This window comes from Camelus ferus, chromosome 16, assembly GCF_009834535.1.
Source record: "Camelus ferus isolate YT-003-E chromosome 16, BCGSAC_Cfer_1.0, whole genome shotgun sequence".
Taxonomy (NCBI): domain Eukaryota; kingdom Metazoa; phylum Chordata; class Mammalia; order Artiodactyla; family Camelidae; genus Camelus; species Camelus ferus.
In genome coordinates, this window is record NC_045711.1 from 5,476,856 (window position 1) to 5,493,228 (window position 16,373).

The 16,373-nt window shown below is 39.7% G+C and overlaps 2 protein-coding genes across 2 annotated transcripts in view; one reads left to right on the forward strand and one right to left on the reverse strand.

The window, feature by feature from the left end:
• TRIM37 (tripartite motif containing 37) overlaps positions 1-6,763 on the forward strand; it is a 101,461-nt gene extending 94,698 nt beyond the window's left edge. Inside the window, exon 25 of the mRNA XM_006181425.3 lies at positions 6,514-6,763. Within this exon, the coding sequence (XP_006181487.1) occupies positions 6,514-6,517 (4 nt within the window). The 3' untranslated portion in view covers positions 6,518-6,763. The remainder of the gene's footprint in view (positions 1-6,513) is intronic.
• Positions 6,144-16,373, reverse strand: part of PPM1E (protein phosphatase, Mg2+/Mn2+ dependent 1E) — a 128,840-nt gene continuing 118,610 nt past the window's right edge. Inside the window, exons 5-7 of the mRNA XM_032498393.1 lie at positions 14,428-14,571; positions 14,095-14,188; positions 6,144-9,423 (exon numbers count right to left, since the gene is read on the reverse strand). Coding sequence (XP_032354284.1) covers positions 8,366-9,423; positions 14,095-14,188; positions 14,428-14,571 — 1,296 coding nt within the window. The 3' untranslated portion in view covers positions 6,144-8,365. The remainder of the gene's footprint in view (positions 9,424-14,094; positions 14,189-14,427; positions 14,572-16,373) is intronic.

Here is a 16,373-nt window from a genome sequence, read left to right on the forward strand (position 1 = left end):
TCATGCTTACGTGATAGAGCCCCAGTGAGAAACTCTGGACACTGAAGCTCAAGTGAGCTTCCCTGGTTGGCAGTGCTCTGTGTTGTCACACAGTGATGTTTCAGAGGGTAACACGCCCTGAGCACAAGGAAGCTTCAGGTTTGGACCCTCCTGCACGTCACCCTATGTGTCTCTCCCTTTTGCCTGGTTCTGATTTGTGTCCCTTAGCTATAATAAAACTGTAATTGTGAGTAAAGTGTTTCCTTGAGTTTTGTGAGTTGTTCTAGTGAATTGTCAACCCTGGAAGGGATACTGGGAACCCCCAGATTCGTAGCCAACTGGTTGGAAATAAACTCCAGGTAGTTGGTGTCAGAATCGTTGCACTGAGTCATGTGCTAAGCATATGCTTAACTTTGTAAGAAACTTCCAAATTTCTAGCAGTGGCACTGCCATTGCATCCCCACCAGCCACGCACCAGTGTTTCCAGTTAAGCGTTTGTGAGACTGATACTGCCCCACGGCTCTTAGACGTGCTGTTCCGGACTTATTTTGCTTTTGTTTTTTCTTTGCTCTTCTTTTTTCTCTTATGTTTATTAGGGTAATTTTTATTGACTTATCTTTAAATTTACTAATTTTCTTCTCAGCAATGTAGAATCTATCAGCTAGACAATTGAAGGCATTCATCGTCTCTGTTACAGTATTTTTCACTTCTGGCATTTCTGTTTGTTCTAGTTTCCATCTGTTTGCTGAAATAACTCATGTGATCTTACGTGTTGTCCACCGTTTCCACAACATAGTAACCATGGTTATTTTAAATTCTGTTGGCTCCAAAATCTTTGTCATATCAGAGTCTGGTTCTCATGATTACTTTTAAGAGTACATTGTTTCTTATTTTGTTATGCCCCTGTATATTTTGTTAGGGACACATTTGGTGTGGATGGTAGATGGTTTGGTGAATAATTTTTACACCTGAAAGGGGGCAGGCCTTCACTGCGGAGTTTGAATTCATCTAGTTAGGAGTTGTGTTCAGTTTGAGGTTTGTCGTTCCTGTAATTAACCCTATTGCCTTAAGTTCCCATAGCAACACATTGCATTTCTGATTGGGGTTGGATTACCGGAACAATGTCTCTTCTGCCCCTGAGTACAGGGCTTCCCTTTGTAATGTGCCTCAGAGAGTCATTACACCTCTGCATGCTTTTGTTGCTCTCCTGTCCTGCCAGATGTGTTCTTTTATTTGAAGCTCAACCGGAGGCAGAAAGGGACTGACATTCTTGGGTTAAGCTGCAGCGTTAGGCGCTGTGTGTTCCAGTTTACCGTCTGTCCACTTGCCCCTCCACAGCTTGTGATCGGCCCAGTGATCCTCCTGCCTCCCCTGGAGGAGTCGGCTTTTTCTTCCCTGCTCCCTTGGTCAGCTGCAGTGACTTTTCATCAGTGCCCTAAGGGTGGCAGTATTTGTGGCCCCTTGCCCTATAGAGTAACACTTCTGTCCTGTGGAAGAGATGGGCGAAAGGATCTGATAAGAGTTTCTTGACCTTCCCACATCCCACTGCTGGGTCTAGACACCACTGACCCTTCTTAGGGCTCTTTCCAATCTTTTCTATGAACACCTGGTAGAATTTGCAAGAGAGTGATGACTCCACTAATTGCTGCGGTCCCCGGGACTTCACACTGTCCTGCCAGCCCTATTCTGCCTGCTCCAGCTCACTGCGGAGCTAAACTGTTTTTCCAGTGTCTGCTTACAACTACCCTGTGAAAACTAGTAGTTCACCCTATGTAAACCAGGCTCCTCTCCCAGTGGGCACATGCCCCTCTTTAGATTTGGGCCAGTTTAACCTGATTTGTCTGATGGGTTTGAAAAAGTCCTAATTTGAAGTTAATCTGGCTTTTTCTTTTTGATAAGAAGGGAAGCAATATTCCTTTAAGCTCTACATTTCAGTGTTGGAAGCTAGAAGTACTGGGTTTTTTTTAAAAACGTGGTAAGTTTAATTAATTTCAGATTCATAATCAGAAAGTAATGAACTATTTTAAATTTTATATCCAAAAGAATTTTTTATTTTAATCATAAAGGTGATAAGATTATAGAAAGCTTGGGAAATAGGAACCTGAAAGAGCCGTGTGTGTGTGTCTGTGTTCCTTTTAGTCTTTTTATTGTAATGTTTTTAGATTTCCCTTCATTTATCTCTAGTTCTCACATCAGCCAATATATGGCTTCACAGTCTTACAGAAGTTTCAGAAAAGTTTTAACACTGTCTAGGAGGTTGAGAGCAAATGGTAACATCAGTCATTGTATTGTTTAGGACATAAATTGTATGGACTGCTCTGTTTCTAAAAACGCTTTTCCCCGGCTGGCACGTTTGTGTTTTTTCCTCCATTGCTTTTCTGCAGCGCCTCTGCCCAACTAGAGCCCTTGCCTGAGTCCTTCTGGGCAGTTAAGTGTGTCTCCTTATGTGCATTTAAGAAAGCCTTCTCCAAAGGTCTCCCTCCCATTCAGTTTCATTTGACCCAGTGATCCCATGGCAACTCTTATTTAGCTTAATTGCCCACCCTGAATGCTCCAGCTCTAGGGTCACCCAGTTTAACAGCTGGCAGGGACAACTTTTTCATCTTTGGTTAACTTCCAGTTACTCATTTGGAAGATGGTTTGTCCAAATATGTATCATTCCTGACAGATTTTCACATTTTTTTTTCCCTTGGTCCTAAAGCAGGATAAGAAAAATCACAGATTTTGTGTGAGGGCCCTGCTTGCACCATGAAGCAGGGCACATCTCATCGGAGGTGTCATGACTGGGGGTCTTAGGCAACATCCTACAGCTCAGCATAAGAGGGATGCTAAACGCAGCTGCCCAGGACAAGAGTGCTTTCCTGCTGGTTACCACTTACAGTTTTGGGTCTCAGAGAAGAACCAGATTTGTTTGAAATATAAAAAAGGATCTTGCATTAGGTTATTTCTTGGACAAGCAAGAGTAGGTTTCCCTAAGGTATCATAGAAGACTGTTCTTTACTAATTGGTGTTAAAATGACAGAGGACAAACTTGTAATGCAAAAAGGAAGTGAGCAGTTAAACACCTTATCATTTAGGCATTCATACTTGATAATTTGGTTATGTAGGTAAATCTCTGTTAAATTCAAATGAGCTCACATGGCGGTTCACTTAATTTCTTGCTTTGTGCTGCTACCTCAGAAACACGTTCCTTTTGAACTAATACATACCATAGGGGATTTTTTTTCAAGTATAAATAATACTTATCAAAATATTCCTTTTCTTTCCTTTTTTTGCAAACTCCTGCAAATATGATTCTTTTAGGCCTTCATTCTTTTCCTCTTAATTCTTATTTCTTATATAAAATCATACTAAGTACTGAATGGATTTAAGTAGTTGGGAATTTAAGATTGTGAAGACTTAACTGTGAAATTTTTTCTAGGACTTAATGGTGGGGAGAGGAGGGTAGCAGTTCAGTGTATTCACTAGGTTTGCTTATTTTGGGGGTTTAATGACCATTCCCTTAGATGCAGGTGTCTTGCTTTCATCAGCTTTATTTCTGTCCCCCACGTTGTCCTTTGTTTCTTTTTATCTCCTGTTACTCTTTTAAAAGCATTTCTCCTGACAGACTGTCAACCACAGTTCACCTGATTATTTCCTTTCTTTCTTCCTTTCTTTTCTTTTCTTTCCAAAAGCGGAAAGACTAAGTGAAAGGGAAAAACTGGTTGGAAGCAGTGTTTGAAGAATATAGTACTGTTGGGAGATTTGAGGAGTCAACACTTAGCCATTGGCAGGTCCTGTTCCTCGTCTATTTTAGGATACTAACCCCTGCCCCCAACGTTAAACTTACGGGGAAAACATGTAGAAGATAAGATATAGCTCTTCTGGGTTTTCTAGGGAGACAATAATAGTTATAGCAGCACTTAGCAAGCTTTTTTTTTTTTTTTTTTTTTTTTAATGTTCCCACTTTAGCGGGGGAGGGGATAGCTCAAGTGGTAGAGCTCATGCTCAGCATGCATAAGGTCCTGGGTTCAATCCCCAGCACCTCCTCTAAAAATAAATAAACAAACCTAATGACCCCCCCCCAAAAAAACAACAACAACAACAAAAAACAAAACCAAAATAAATAAAATGTTCCCACTTTGAAGTTTAAGAAAACTACCACCTCAGGATTTTAATTTGCAGTTCTGAGGGAATCAGCCTGAATCCTACCACAAAATAACTTTTCTTTGAATAAAAAGACAGATGACTAGTGGTTTTAAATTGCTGGGTTTTATTAAGATATTGGCAAAATTTCAACATACTTCTTACCTGAATGAACAGTTTTAATAAAATATGAAGGCTCACTCATGATTACAACTGAACTCAAGTGAGCTGGAGAGAAGGTTTGTAAATTGATAAATTTACTTGGTAAGAAATGATTTACTTCATTCGCTCCACTCCATAGAGAATTCATTGCAGAGAAATGTCATGAACAAGAGAACAAAGCCTGTCTCTCACCAAAGAGCACCTAGAGTAAGAGTTAACAATGATGTATCTGGATTGCTTAATACATCAAAGTTTATTAGAGTATTTCCTTTTCCAGAACAACTGCTCTGTCAGTCTGGAGGTCCCTATCTTATTTCATAGTTTCTAATTAGTACAATAAATAGTCTTCAAAATAGAAGATAAAATGCTGCTGGAGGAAGTAACAATTATTTTTCAACACAGTACCATTTGTCTGGAAAATAGTCATGTTATAATACTGGCAGTATCTTGTTTTGAAAAAAAAAAAACACGTAAGCTAGTCACAGGTCAGAACAGAGGAGTGGTATTTGTCCTTTAACATCATGTGATTTTTGAAAAGTGAAAAAATTATGTTCTCTCTTTTGCTAACTTATGATCCGAAGAAAAACTGTCCCAAATTATATGACCAAAACTGTAGTATCCCTTTTTATGGCCTGGCTTAGGTGAGAATGATCACTGAGTGAACAAATTACATTTAAACATTAAAATAATAATTTTGATCACTTTCTCACAAAGCCTCAGCAAGCCTTTGATGTAGAAGGAAGTACTTGAATGACAGCAGTTTCATCTGTGAACACTGAACTTCTTTTATGCATCATTTCGTCTGCCCACTGGCTGTTGCATTTCTTACTGGCCACAGTGTTCCAGCAGCGGAGTGTGGTTGTCATGAAGATGCAGCGTGACACTATACCACCACGTTGACATTGTACCACTATAAATGTGGTCAGAATCAGACTCAGTGTTGACGTTGACATTGTTGACATTGTCCTTGGGGAAAGTGTTACTTTCAGGGATCCTCCTAATTAAATTAAATGTAACAGTAACTTTAATCTTATTAATTCAAGGACAATGGATGGCACTTTTAGGTAAAGGAAAGATATATACATGTGTTTCCACCATCCTCTTTAGTACAGCCCCGGTGTTTGGTGCTGTAATGTTGCTCAACCTCAGATATCCCTCAAAAGTACACATTTAGAAAGTGAACAAAGGAAGCCTTTAAATTAGGGACTGATGCCCTTTGAAACTCACAGTGAATGTACAAGGAGTTTGTACTGACTTCAGTTGGTGACTTGAAGTCTGTTTCCCTAACCGTTACTACACTTTCTGTTTTACATTTGTTTTACTGTTTCCTAGTTTAACAAAACTTTAGCAAGCAAACAAATTGATGCAGATCATGTTAAATTGTAAAAGGGATACTGCCACTGTTAGGAACTGAGTGTAGAACTTCCACCACCACTAAATTACACAATAAATAAAAGTACAAAACACATAATTCACAGACTATATACCTCAGCATTAACAGTTAATATATATTATATACTTTTATATCTGTCTAATATTTTTACAATCACCAGATACACCATCATTAAATACAAGTTACAGAAATGTGTAGATACCATTAGTTAGAGGGGTACTTATTGCTTACATCAGCAAGCAGCAAATAAGGGCACAGGATTTGAACTGAAGGGAACTATTTTCTATCACCAGTGGCATTAAGATATAACACTGCATTTCACAAAGCACTGCTTTTTATCTAGTTTATAGAACCAAGAGCAGCATATATCAGACCAATAACCACTATTTAAAATGTATTCTAGAATTTTAAAGGACCTACCTTACAAATGGTACCTACCTATCTACTCTATAAATATGCATGTTGTGAACAAATGAATAGTTGCTTTTTTTTTTTTTTTTTTTTTTTTTTTTTACAATATTGGCTTAAAACTTGACCACACTAGAACTACTTTGCTTTATTTTCTAGAGGGCTACTAGTATGAGAAATGGAGTTAACACTGCTTATTAGTCACACCTACAAAATTCAGACCCTTAAAGATGTAGTCTGTTTGTCCCAATTTCACCCAACCATTTTTCCCCACTGAAAAAAAACCCTATTACTTGTACACCTTCTTTCCTTTCGCTTTCTTTATTCTGATCAAAATCATTAGCAATCGACAACTATAAGAAAATTTTTCCAAGAATTTTTTTAATTCAAGTGCTTTGGACTATAATATATACCAATGTTCTGCCTCTGTTTTCTTGTTTCCTTAGATAATTTGATTTGAAACTGACACTGCACCTGATGGGTTGTTAACAAGATCTAGGCTTCAGAAAATGACAGATGTGAGTGAGGTCCAGGTATGGGGGCAAAGCCTCGGGATGGTGAAAAGATTCTGGTACTATAGTTGGAGCCATGTTTACTCCCTCCTTTTCAGCCATGTGTCACAAGACGTGAGAAAAGAAATACTGAAAATCTCTACGTACATCCAAATTTTTAAAAATAAAATCTGTAGATTAACAATCTGACTATTGCTAAAGTGAAGCTGTTTTTATTTATTTGATATAGCTACCCTGGCACCTAGAAATGTGCTAGTCCTCTGTGTTTTTAAAATCTAGGGATTTTAGTCCTTCATTATGGGTCTGGGGAACATAACGTAATTGTATTGGTATTACGTAAACACACAATTGTCAGTGGACATTTCTCAGCAAGAGCATTTAGTGCCTCCCAGCAGTAAGAGGGAGTGAGCAGGACAGCAGGCCGCTCCTGGGCACTGGCGTGGCTGCTCCATGCCTGACTGGGGAGGGTAAACTCTCATGTGGAGACAGACACGATTCTCAGAGAATCAGGCTGCCTCACCAGATGAATCTGATTATTAGTTTATTTGCTGCCTCTAGGTACAGATACGCTTCTGACTTGAAACTGCACAAGTGGCAAAAAAGAAGACAATTTCAAAATGTCAAATGTAAATAAATATTGAAATGAAAAACATATGTCCTTTCTGTGCGGTCTGAAGCTGCAGGTAGTAGCAAGACTGAGTTACAGCTGAACAGACCTCATTTCAGTGATCTGCATTCTCTCGGCACTTGGCCTCTGGGCTCATATAGGCAGTACTTTCAGCCTTTTCCACACCAATTAGTTCATTACCTTGGGGGAAACAATTTTAGAGAAGTTAAAACTAGTATTTTTCATTCTCCAAAACCCCTGATTTTATTGTAGTATATGCCTTTGCTGTCTGTGAACTTTAAAAAAAAAAAAAGGCAGAAAAAATAGAAACACTTTGATTTTCTTTTAAAATGGCAATTTGATTCTGGTATATTTGTACCTGAAATCATCTCCATTAAACAAGTTTTATTCCTGAGATGAAGGTACAGTGAAAAACACATTAGCATCATAGGTTAAAACCAGCTGACAGAGGTCTTCTAAAATAATAAGTAATTCTGTCAAAAGCACCGTAACAGGTAATAAAACTCCCAGATAGCTAACAGCCCTAGGAAATACTTTTTAATTCAAAAAATTTTCAGTCTTATGGTACAGAAAAAAAATTAGTGAATCCGTTTGACTGTATACCGCTTCACAAGTCAGAATATGACATTTTTACCCTAGTTTTCTGCTTTCATTGTTACCAGTTAAAACCCATATGGCTTTTAGTCTTACCTACCCAAAAAAGGGGGAGAGATTTTTCCCTCATAGTCCCCAGTCTTTTGAGGAACATTCCCCAGCTTGATCAAATTCTGCATTAAGTTTTCCAGAGAGATATTAGGCACATCAGACCAGCTTTCACCTGCACTGAGATTTCAACACTATATGTATCCTGGCTGAAATAACTAACTCTTAAGCCTCCACTAGTGACGTGAAGGGGTCACAGGGTGGGGGTTGTCTGTAGGTATGGAGACACATCACAGGGACCAGTTGTGTAATTTTGCTAGTGAAACTGCCAATACTTTTTTATTAGATTGAAAACACTGTATTGAGTTTCCTAGAGATCTATTTACATTTAAGAATTGAACCATCCATGGTTTCATAATGAAGCACGCATATTTCAGAAATGTCTACCTTGTTTCTACTCTGATGGTGATATTTTTATTGGGGGAGAGCTAGCTAGCCTACTTTAAAGAGAAAGTATTATATTTTAAAGCTCCAGGGAAGATCTGGGTATGGAATATCATTCTTTTCGAACTTTCTTGTCATGATTTCACTGTACCCTTTCCAACTATTTTGCCTCCATGGCAGAGAACTTCTTAACATCCTATTTCTCTTCCCACTTCGAGTAAGTGAGGTCAGGCTAGCGCCTATTTTGTGGGAAGGCTCTCGAGCAGAGAGAAATGAATAAAACTTTGGATTAAACTTGAATCCGTGCCGCCTCTTTGAGTAGTGGTAGCGTAAATGAGACAATCTAGAAACTCTCTTTCCCAGGAATTTGAACTGTTCATTTTCCAACCTAGAACAGACAGGAGACAAGCTCTCCATTCTGTATATCTGCTGCCCTGTTGAACCCAAATTAAAAGAAGAGGGACACTCTCCAGCACCACTCCATTCAGGCAATGATGATTGAACTAATTTTTTCTCCATTATTAGCTCATTAATAAGATTTGCTTTCTTTGGTGCATCAGGACCAAACATCTCAACTGGTGGCAAAAACTGGGCACTGTGAGGTTTGCTTGCTTCTATTTGTGTGAGATCTAGGTAGCCTGGGTCTTCCAGCACGTTGATTTGGGACCCTGGACTCAGGCTGGTTCTATCAGTGAATGAATCCACGCGCCCATCATAGCCTAGATCAGCAGGTGCTGAGCACTGGTGCTGCGGCCAAGGGCGTTTGCACTCTCCATGATTCTCCTTATCATCCCCACCATCTTCTTGCCCTCCTTGAAAAGAGTTCTCTGTCCAATCTGATTCCTCACTAACATTTACAGCTTTGTTCATGTCCCTCAGGAATACCACAATAACAGTGATGTTATCACTTGACCCAGCATCACGAGCTGATGCCACTAATTTGTGGGCCACCATGCTGCTGTCTCCATTATTCTCTTTCAAGTGATCAGACACAACTTTCACTGCCTCATCGGGGTTCACGGTGTCATAGAAGCCATCACAGGCCAGAATGAGGTAGTCTTCAGTTCCATCTAAAACAGTAGAGGCAGAATCTGCATCCCCACAGATATATGGCTTATGTTCGGCATCTCCTGTGGGAATTAGAAAATAGGTCAGATTTTGGTTTATCGTGCATGTAGGAATATTTATGGCCAGCTCAAATGTCCGACGCAGAGAAGGGCCCTCGGGTGAGGAACAGCATTAGCAAAGACAGGCAACTGCTAGGGAGTAGTCTCTAGCTGAACACCGGGTGCTTGGGGTGGCTGCAGACTAGAGACCTCGGGCTCAGCTAAGCTAGGTTTCTACCACCAGAAGATTGAGATAACTGATCGTCTGCACTGCACTGTGGAACTTCCAGATCCATTAACTGTTCACATTCATCGTTTTCCTTTAGTGCTTGGAGAGAGCCTTAGCAGAAGGGTCCTCAGTCTGCTTGGTAACCAAGTAACTTATTACTACAAGGGATACTCATTTACTTCTTTACATAACAAACAAGAGTACTGAGCAATAGTTCCTACCTCGATTAGGGTATCATCATTCATTGGTAAACAGTAGTTTTTGGGTTTTGCTTTTTTTTTTTTAACAAAGTGCTTTATCATTCTTAAAGTAGTGGCATACAGCTTAGTGGTTAAGGATGCAAGCACTGTCAGACTGCCCAGATCTGGATCCTAGCATTTGTTACTTACAAACCCTGTTCAATTACTGTCTTTTTTATTGTAGTAAAACTGAACTTTTTGACTGGGGAAGATAAAATGAAGATAATTATACTTACTTAAATGATGTGGCCATATTATCATTGTTTCTGGTATATGTTACAGGTTTTCTCCTACCCAAGTAAAGTTCTCTCCAACATTTCACATCCCTGTTTAATCCTCAGATGGGCCCAGAAAGTGCACTGGGAACCTATGGATAACTCTGCCTGGAACCACCACGGGCACATGCCTCTCCAGCAGGGTGCATGATGGGATACCCTGAACTTAATATTTAATGACCTAGGTTAGTTTATCTATAAGGTAAGAAACTCCTCTTTTTTCTTACACTGGCCAGAACCATCTTCCTCAAGTATGGTACTGATTTCGTCAACTTCACTTCTATACTATGACACCTCCCAATAGCCTGTTAAAGCTAATTAAAACTTCCAGGCACAGGAATTCAGTGTCCTCCACCAATCCACTTTACTAAATTTCTTCATCCCCTAATCCACTTGACTGTATTATTATCATCATTATTTTCTGAATTCCAGCTCTAAAAATAAATGTGATCTGAGTCATACTGTTCCCAAAAATCTTGTTTTAGTGCTTCAATTAAAAGGCTACTGCAACTGTTAGTTTGGAACAGAACATACAAAGATTTGCGCAGAGAAAATGCTGCCAAAATTCTGGCTTTTCACCTGCTCTACTGTTGATGTCAAATTCATGACATTTCGCCCCCAAATTTGGTAGGAGGGCATGATTATCCATTTCATGGTAGAAATGGCACCATCCTTTTGTCTTCAACCTCTCTCCATATGCTAGGAAACATATCATGCCTCTGTCACCTTTGGATCATAAATCTGAAGGGCTCATGGGGAGACACAGTTGAAAAGCTTTTTATTTTTAAAGTGTTAAGTGTCACTTATTTTCTAAATAGAGCTGAACTCTGCTCAGGAGTCCTTTTTCTTGTCCCTCTTTAGCCCCTTGTTTTGTTCCATGAGCTTCCTAAATCTTTCTCATATTCATCTCCTTCCAATTAAGCTACTGGATTTGGGTAAGATGACCTCATTTCCTACTTCAAAGAAAATTAAGTTTATCAGGCCTGAATTCCCTCAATTCCTACCCACCCTCACCCCTGGTGTTTTAAAAAATCTTTAGAGATCCACTCATCCGCAGCCATTGTCTCAGAGTAAGGTGTGCTCCTGCCCTTCTCAGAGCTGACCTGTGCGGTTGGACCTGTCTCTCTGTGACTCTGGTTTCTCTCTCTCTCTCTCACTGTCAATTTCTCTTCCACTTGCTCTCTCCTTTTAGCCTAAAAAAGTGCCCTGATCTAAAATCTCATCCTAAAAACATAAAACAATAAAAGCAACCATTTTGCAAATCAGGTTTTCCCTCAAATGACCGCAGTATTTCCCTTCACCACCAAATAGCCAAAGGAATGAAATCTATACGTGTTCCTATTTTCAAAAGCCTGAATTTTTAACCCACATCTCACTTGACCTCTGTAGCGCTTGGTCCTGGTGACGACTCACTCCTAGAAGCCCCCTCCCCTTAGCGTCTGTGATGCCCCATTTCTGTGTGTCTCTGATGTTCTTTACTGGCTCCTTCACTTCATAATGGCACCAATAATCACTGACTGACTTTGCCAGGCAGGGTTCTAAGTGTGGTGCCTGTATTATATGTCATTTAGTACAAAAACTCTATGAATTAGGTACTGCTACTATTCCCACTTTACAAAGGAACAAATAGACACAGAGAAGTTAAGTAAATTTCCCAGGGCCTGCAGCTGGTAAAGTGCAGAGCCAAGAGAACAGACCCAGAGAGCACGACTTCATGTTATTCTACCGTAAGTAAGTAAGGAGGCTCATCCTTGGTCTCGCTTCACATTACATGTTCCTGGGTAATGTCATCCAGGCCTATAGTTTCAGCTCGTGTGTGTGTGTGTGTGTGTGTGTATAAAATCACTTCACAGGGTGCTAATATTATTGCCAAAATGGGATAAATTCCCAAATCTGTCCAACTCAGAGCTCTCTGCTAAGCTCCAGATCTGTATTTCCAACTGCATATAAATTGTGTCTTCTAAGACATCCCATAGGTACCTAGAATATAAAATACATGCAAAATGAACTCATTGCTGCCCTCCTCCCTGCCCCCCAAACCACTGCTGCTGCTTTATTGCAAATGTTTTATCACCTTCTGAGTCACGTAAGTCAGAAACCTGGAAGTTAACATTCCTCTTCCCCCACAGTGTCAGTTCTGTCTCGTCGATTTATACCCTCCTCTGTATCCCTTCTCAGCTGTCCTCATCTCTAACAAAACAGCCTCCTGAATGATCTCTCATCAAGGCTTTCTACTCTAGTTTGTCTTCCATGGTCATTACAGATATTTATAAATACAAGCCTGTCCTTGTGGGCCTCTGCTTATTCACCTGATAAAGTCCGGACTACTTAGCCTGGCATTTAAGCTCCTTCATAGTCTGTTGCCAACACTTATCTCGTAGCACTCCCACCCTCTGCCCTGGCCTCCGCTGCTTGTCACTGTTCCTAGAACAAGACGGGCCCTGTAGATGCCCATGTGTTTGTACTCCCTACACCTTCATGTCCTCTAAACACTGTCCTCCATGTGCAACTCAGAAGTCACTTCCTCTCTGAAGTCGGCCTTGTTCTCTCTTAGGTTGTCATTTATTCAAGGACATTCCTTCCCTGCTTTAGTTTCCCCGTGTGTCATATTTTTAGAAACAAGAAAAGGCAAGTATTCGCTAGTAAAGTTGATTCTATACCAAGCATTAAAAATACCTCTCAGTACTCTTGACAAAGACAGTAAGATCAAGAGAATTGGTCTTTGGCTGGAGTTGTCAAAAATAATTCTATATGAGGGTGTGTTTTAGGAATCAGAAATTCCCCCCTTTTGGCCTTATTCCAGAGTCCCTAATAACCCCCTCAGTCTAAGGTAAAGCCAACTCTCCATTTCTCAGGTGGTATTTGCAGAATCTTTGAGCTTCCTCTTTCTCTCTCAGCCTTCTGCTCACATTTGGGCCACTTCACAGCTTGCCAGCACCTTCCCAAGGAGTGGGAGGGAAATCATATCAGGGGTGAAAGTAAATCAGTCCTTTGAAATTTTGTTAATGTTCTGGAATTTTTTGGTAATGATAAGCAAACTTTGGGGATTAGATGTCAATTCCATTTATCCATGTTTATCACTATGTCAAACTACTCCATTACCTAGGAGGCAGTGACAAACAACTGCAGTATATATGCATGTCACCCACAGAGACACACACTGATATATTCTTTCTAAAAAACAGAAAGTGAAGCTAAGCCATGAAGCCTAAAATAATAAACTCAGGCACCAAAGTGAAACAGACAGCAACAGGACTATAGCTCAGTTTTTTGAACTTATACCCTTGCATTTTGTCCAGTCAACTTAGCTGTTTACTCTATAAATTTTAGATAAAGAGTTTCATTGACTCCCCTTCTTTTGAAGAATTTAGTTCCCAGGGAGGCAGATTCTTTGAAACCCCAGGGTTATCTGACAACATACATACATTCCACATACAGTATAATTAGTTTTCTCATTTTAATACAGTAAAAATTATTTTCATCTAAAGAGCATGTTTTTCCGATGAATTTATTCTCTGTTCTTTATTACACTTTAGAATTAATTGAAAAAATTAAAGATATAAGGTAAAAAAATATGGGGGAACTTCCATTTTTCTGGAAAATACTATTAAAAGCTAAATATGACCCAAAATGGAATGAAGAATGAGGATCACTATGGTTTTAAGCAGATTTGTGAACCAAAGATTTAAAGGATTCTATTAAAAAAAAAAAAAGACAGAAACTAGTAAATTCTGTATTTCTTAATATACTTTCCCTTTTAATAATGGAATTTATATGAGTAGGTTAATTAAATAATTAAAAGAGGGATTATCTGATTGTTATTTTATACATTACTAAACACTCTGAAAATGTAAGTTATTATCTCAGGTTCCCTTGTTGTATCAGATTAATATAAGACAATGTGCTAGAAGAGGACAGTTTGGAGAAACAAAAATTAATTGGTTTTTCCTACCAATAGCTCTGGAGACCGACAAACTTCCATTCACCCTCCAGGCACCAAACCAGACTACACAACCTCCAAGGGCCTCAATTCGCTGCTTTTCATCCTACACAGCAATGCAAGAGAAAGAAGCAAATAATTGGGTTCAGGATTTATTCATCTACCTTAACAGTACGCAACAGATAACGATACTCATCAGCTTCCCGGGAAGGGTTCTCTTTAGTTTTCCTTTGGAAGTTGGGCATGGTTGCTGAGTAACTGGTGATAATTACAATAATTAAGTGAAATTAGTAATGAGAAAACTGCCTTTGTGGCATGCACCTTAACAGAACAGACCATACTTACCTCTCTGTCCGGTTTGTGTGGCTTCATTAGTTCAACAGCTTGGCCCTTTCTCACAAGCATAACCTGGGAATCACCCACCCAGGCCACATGAAGCATGTTGCCTCTGATAAACGTCACCACTCCTGTGGTCCCACATCTTAAACTCTGAAAATAAATTTTAAAAAAGTCAGTAAAAATAAGCAGACATCTAATTCTCATTGAGAAGCAATTTATAGGTAATACAGACATTTCAGTGGAAAGCTAGACTACTAAGAACTCGATTTCACAAATAGCAATTTCTATTTCTCGGTGCTTTTTCAGGTGTTTGTATGTATTTATATGTGCACACAAACACAGACCCATTTTATCTGTGATATGCAAGGCAGGGATGATTATCAATTCCATTTTATATGCAGGTCAGAAAACTATGGCAGGTTATGTGACTTGTCCAAGGGCAGGTAACTGATTCGTATAGAACTGAAATTCTTCCTCCTAGTCCAGTGCTAAACCATTTTATCAACCCTTAAAAGATTTCCATATTCTGGTCTCTGTTTTGTTACTGACCTAATCAGGGGTTGAGTCCTAGCTTCACAAAGTAACATACAAAGCATCTGACTGACACACAACAAATGCTTCCATACTTGGGATATTAAGATAGGAGCCAAGAGATAACATACATTCCCTGGAGTGCTAAGTTGTTTATACCTTTAAGAAACAAAAACAAAAAACTCCTACAATAATTTTAGGGGCCTTTGCTTTTGGAACGTTCTATAAGAAACTAACAGCCTGAAATTTCACCACAGTAGCTCAGTATCACTGTACTTCATGCTCTTGATACTGCTGGACTAAAATGACGTCTCCATTTGACGTGAGTCACCACCAAACGAGTATGACTTTCTGTTACTAAGGACTTGGCCTAAATTAGAACCAATGCGTCAAGGGTGGTAGAAGGCCCCTTGTATCCAATGAGAAAACAACTTCTCATTTTCCCTGTATAGGGAAAGTTTGTTATAAATCCTCACCCACCAATAAATTGTCTTCCTACACAGAATGTTCAAAACCTCAGTCCCCTGCAACACATGATAAAGACACTCAGCGCACATGCCCTGGAGAGAACAGGAGGCAGGGCTGCCTCACAACGGGAAGAGCTGCTTGCTTCCCAGCAGTCAGCAGCACACGGAAGCACAAGGAGGAGAAAAGCAACTGCTGAGACAATCCTAAATTATTCAGGAGAGCTGCTGGCGAGCCCGAGAGACACTGGGATCATTGGCAAAGCAAATCAGGTGAACATGGTCAGAAAAAAAAGCCTTGATTTTGAGGACACAGAGGGAAAGGGACAGAACAGAGGATGAAGACAGTTACTCTCTTTAGTTTCACGTTGATGATTACAGATCACCTCTCAGAGGCCAGGACTTGTCCTCAGTCAGGAAGGTGACAGCCAGCAGCTCCGAGGCAGGCAGAGCCAAGCAGTGCCCGCCCTCAAGGGACTGGCAAGGTCTGAGGTCAACAGCTGTATTTTGTTTTCTAGCCCCACCTCTCAGTGCAGACCTTAGTGGTTACTGTTGTTGGATTTCCATCTTAATCTAAACCTGGGGGGGTGGTCAGGTGGGGAAATACAGAATATTTCCTTTGCTCAACACCAAGTAGTTCTGAATTATTGCTTCATTAATTCCAAACCCCACTATTGCTGTATAGCATAACCATGAGATCAAAGAAATGGATTAAATGATCACCCTTCTCTCTCCAAGTCCATTTCAAAAAGAGTTAATGTTTAAATCATAGGGCAGGAGTCTTATTTTCTGTGTGTATATAATTCTGCAATTACTTTTAAAGTTAAAAATTATTCTCTTTCTGTTGGTCCCCAGTTAGAAATGAATATAGAGTACTGTAGTTAATTATGTTCCAATGCCCGGAATGATAATTAGATTAAAATTTTTACTTCTAGATCTTAATATAGAGCCCCTGTC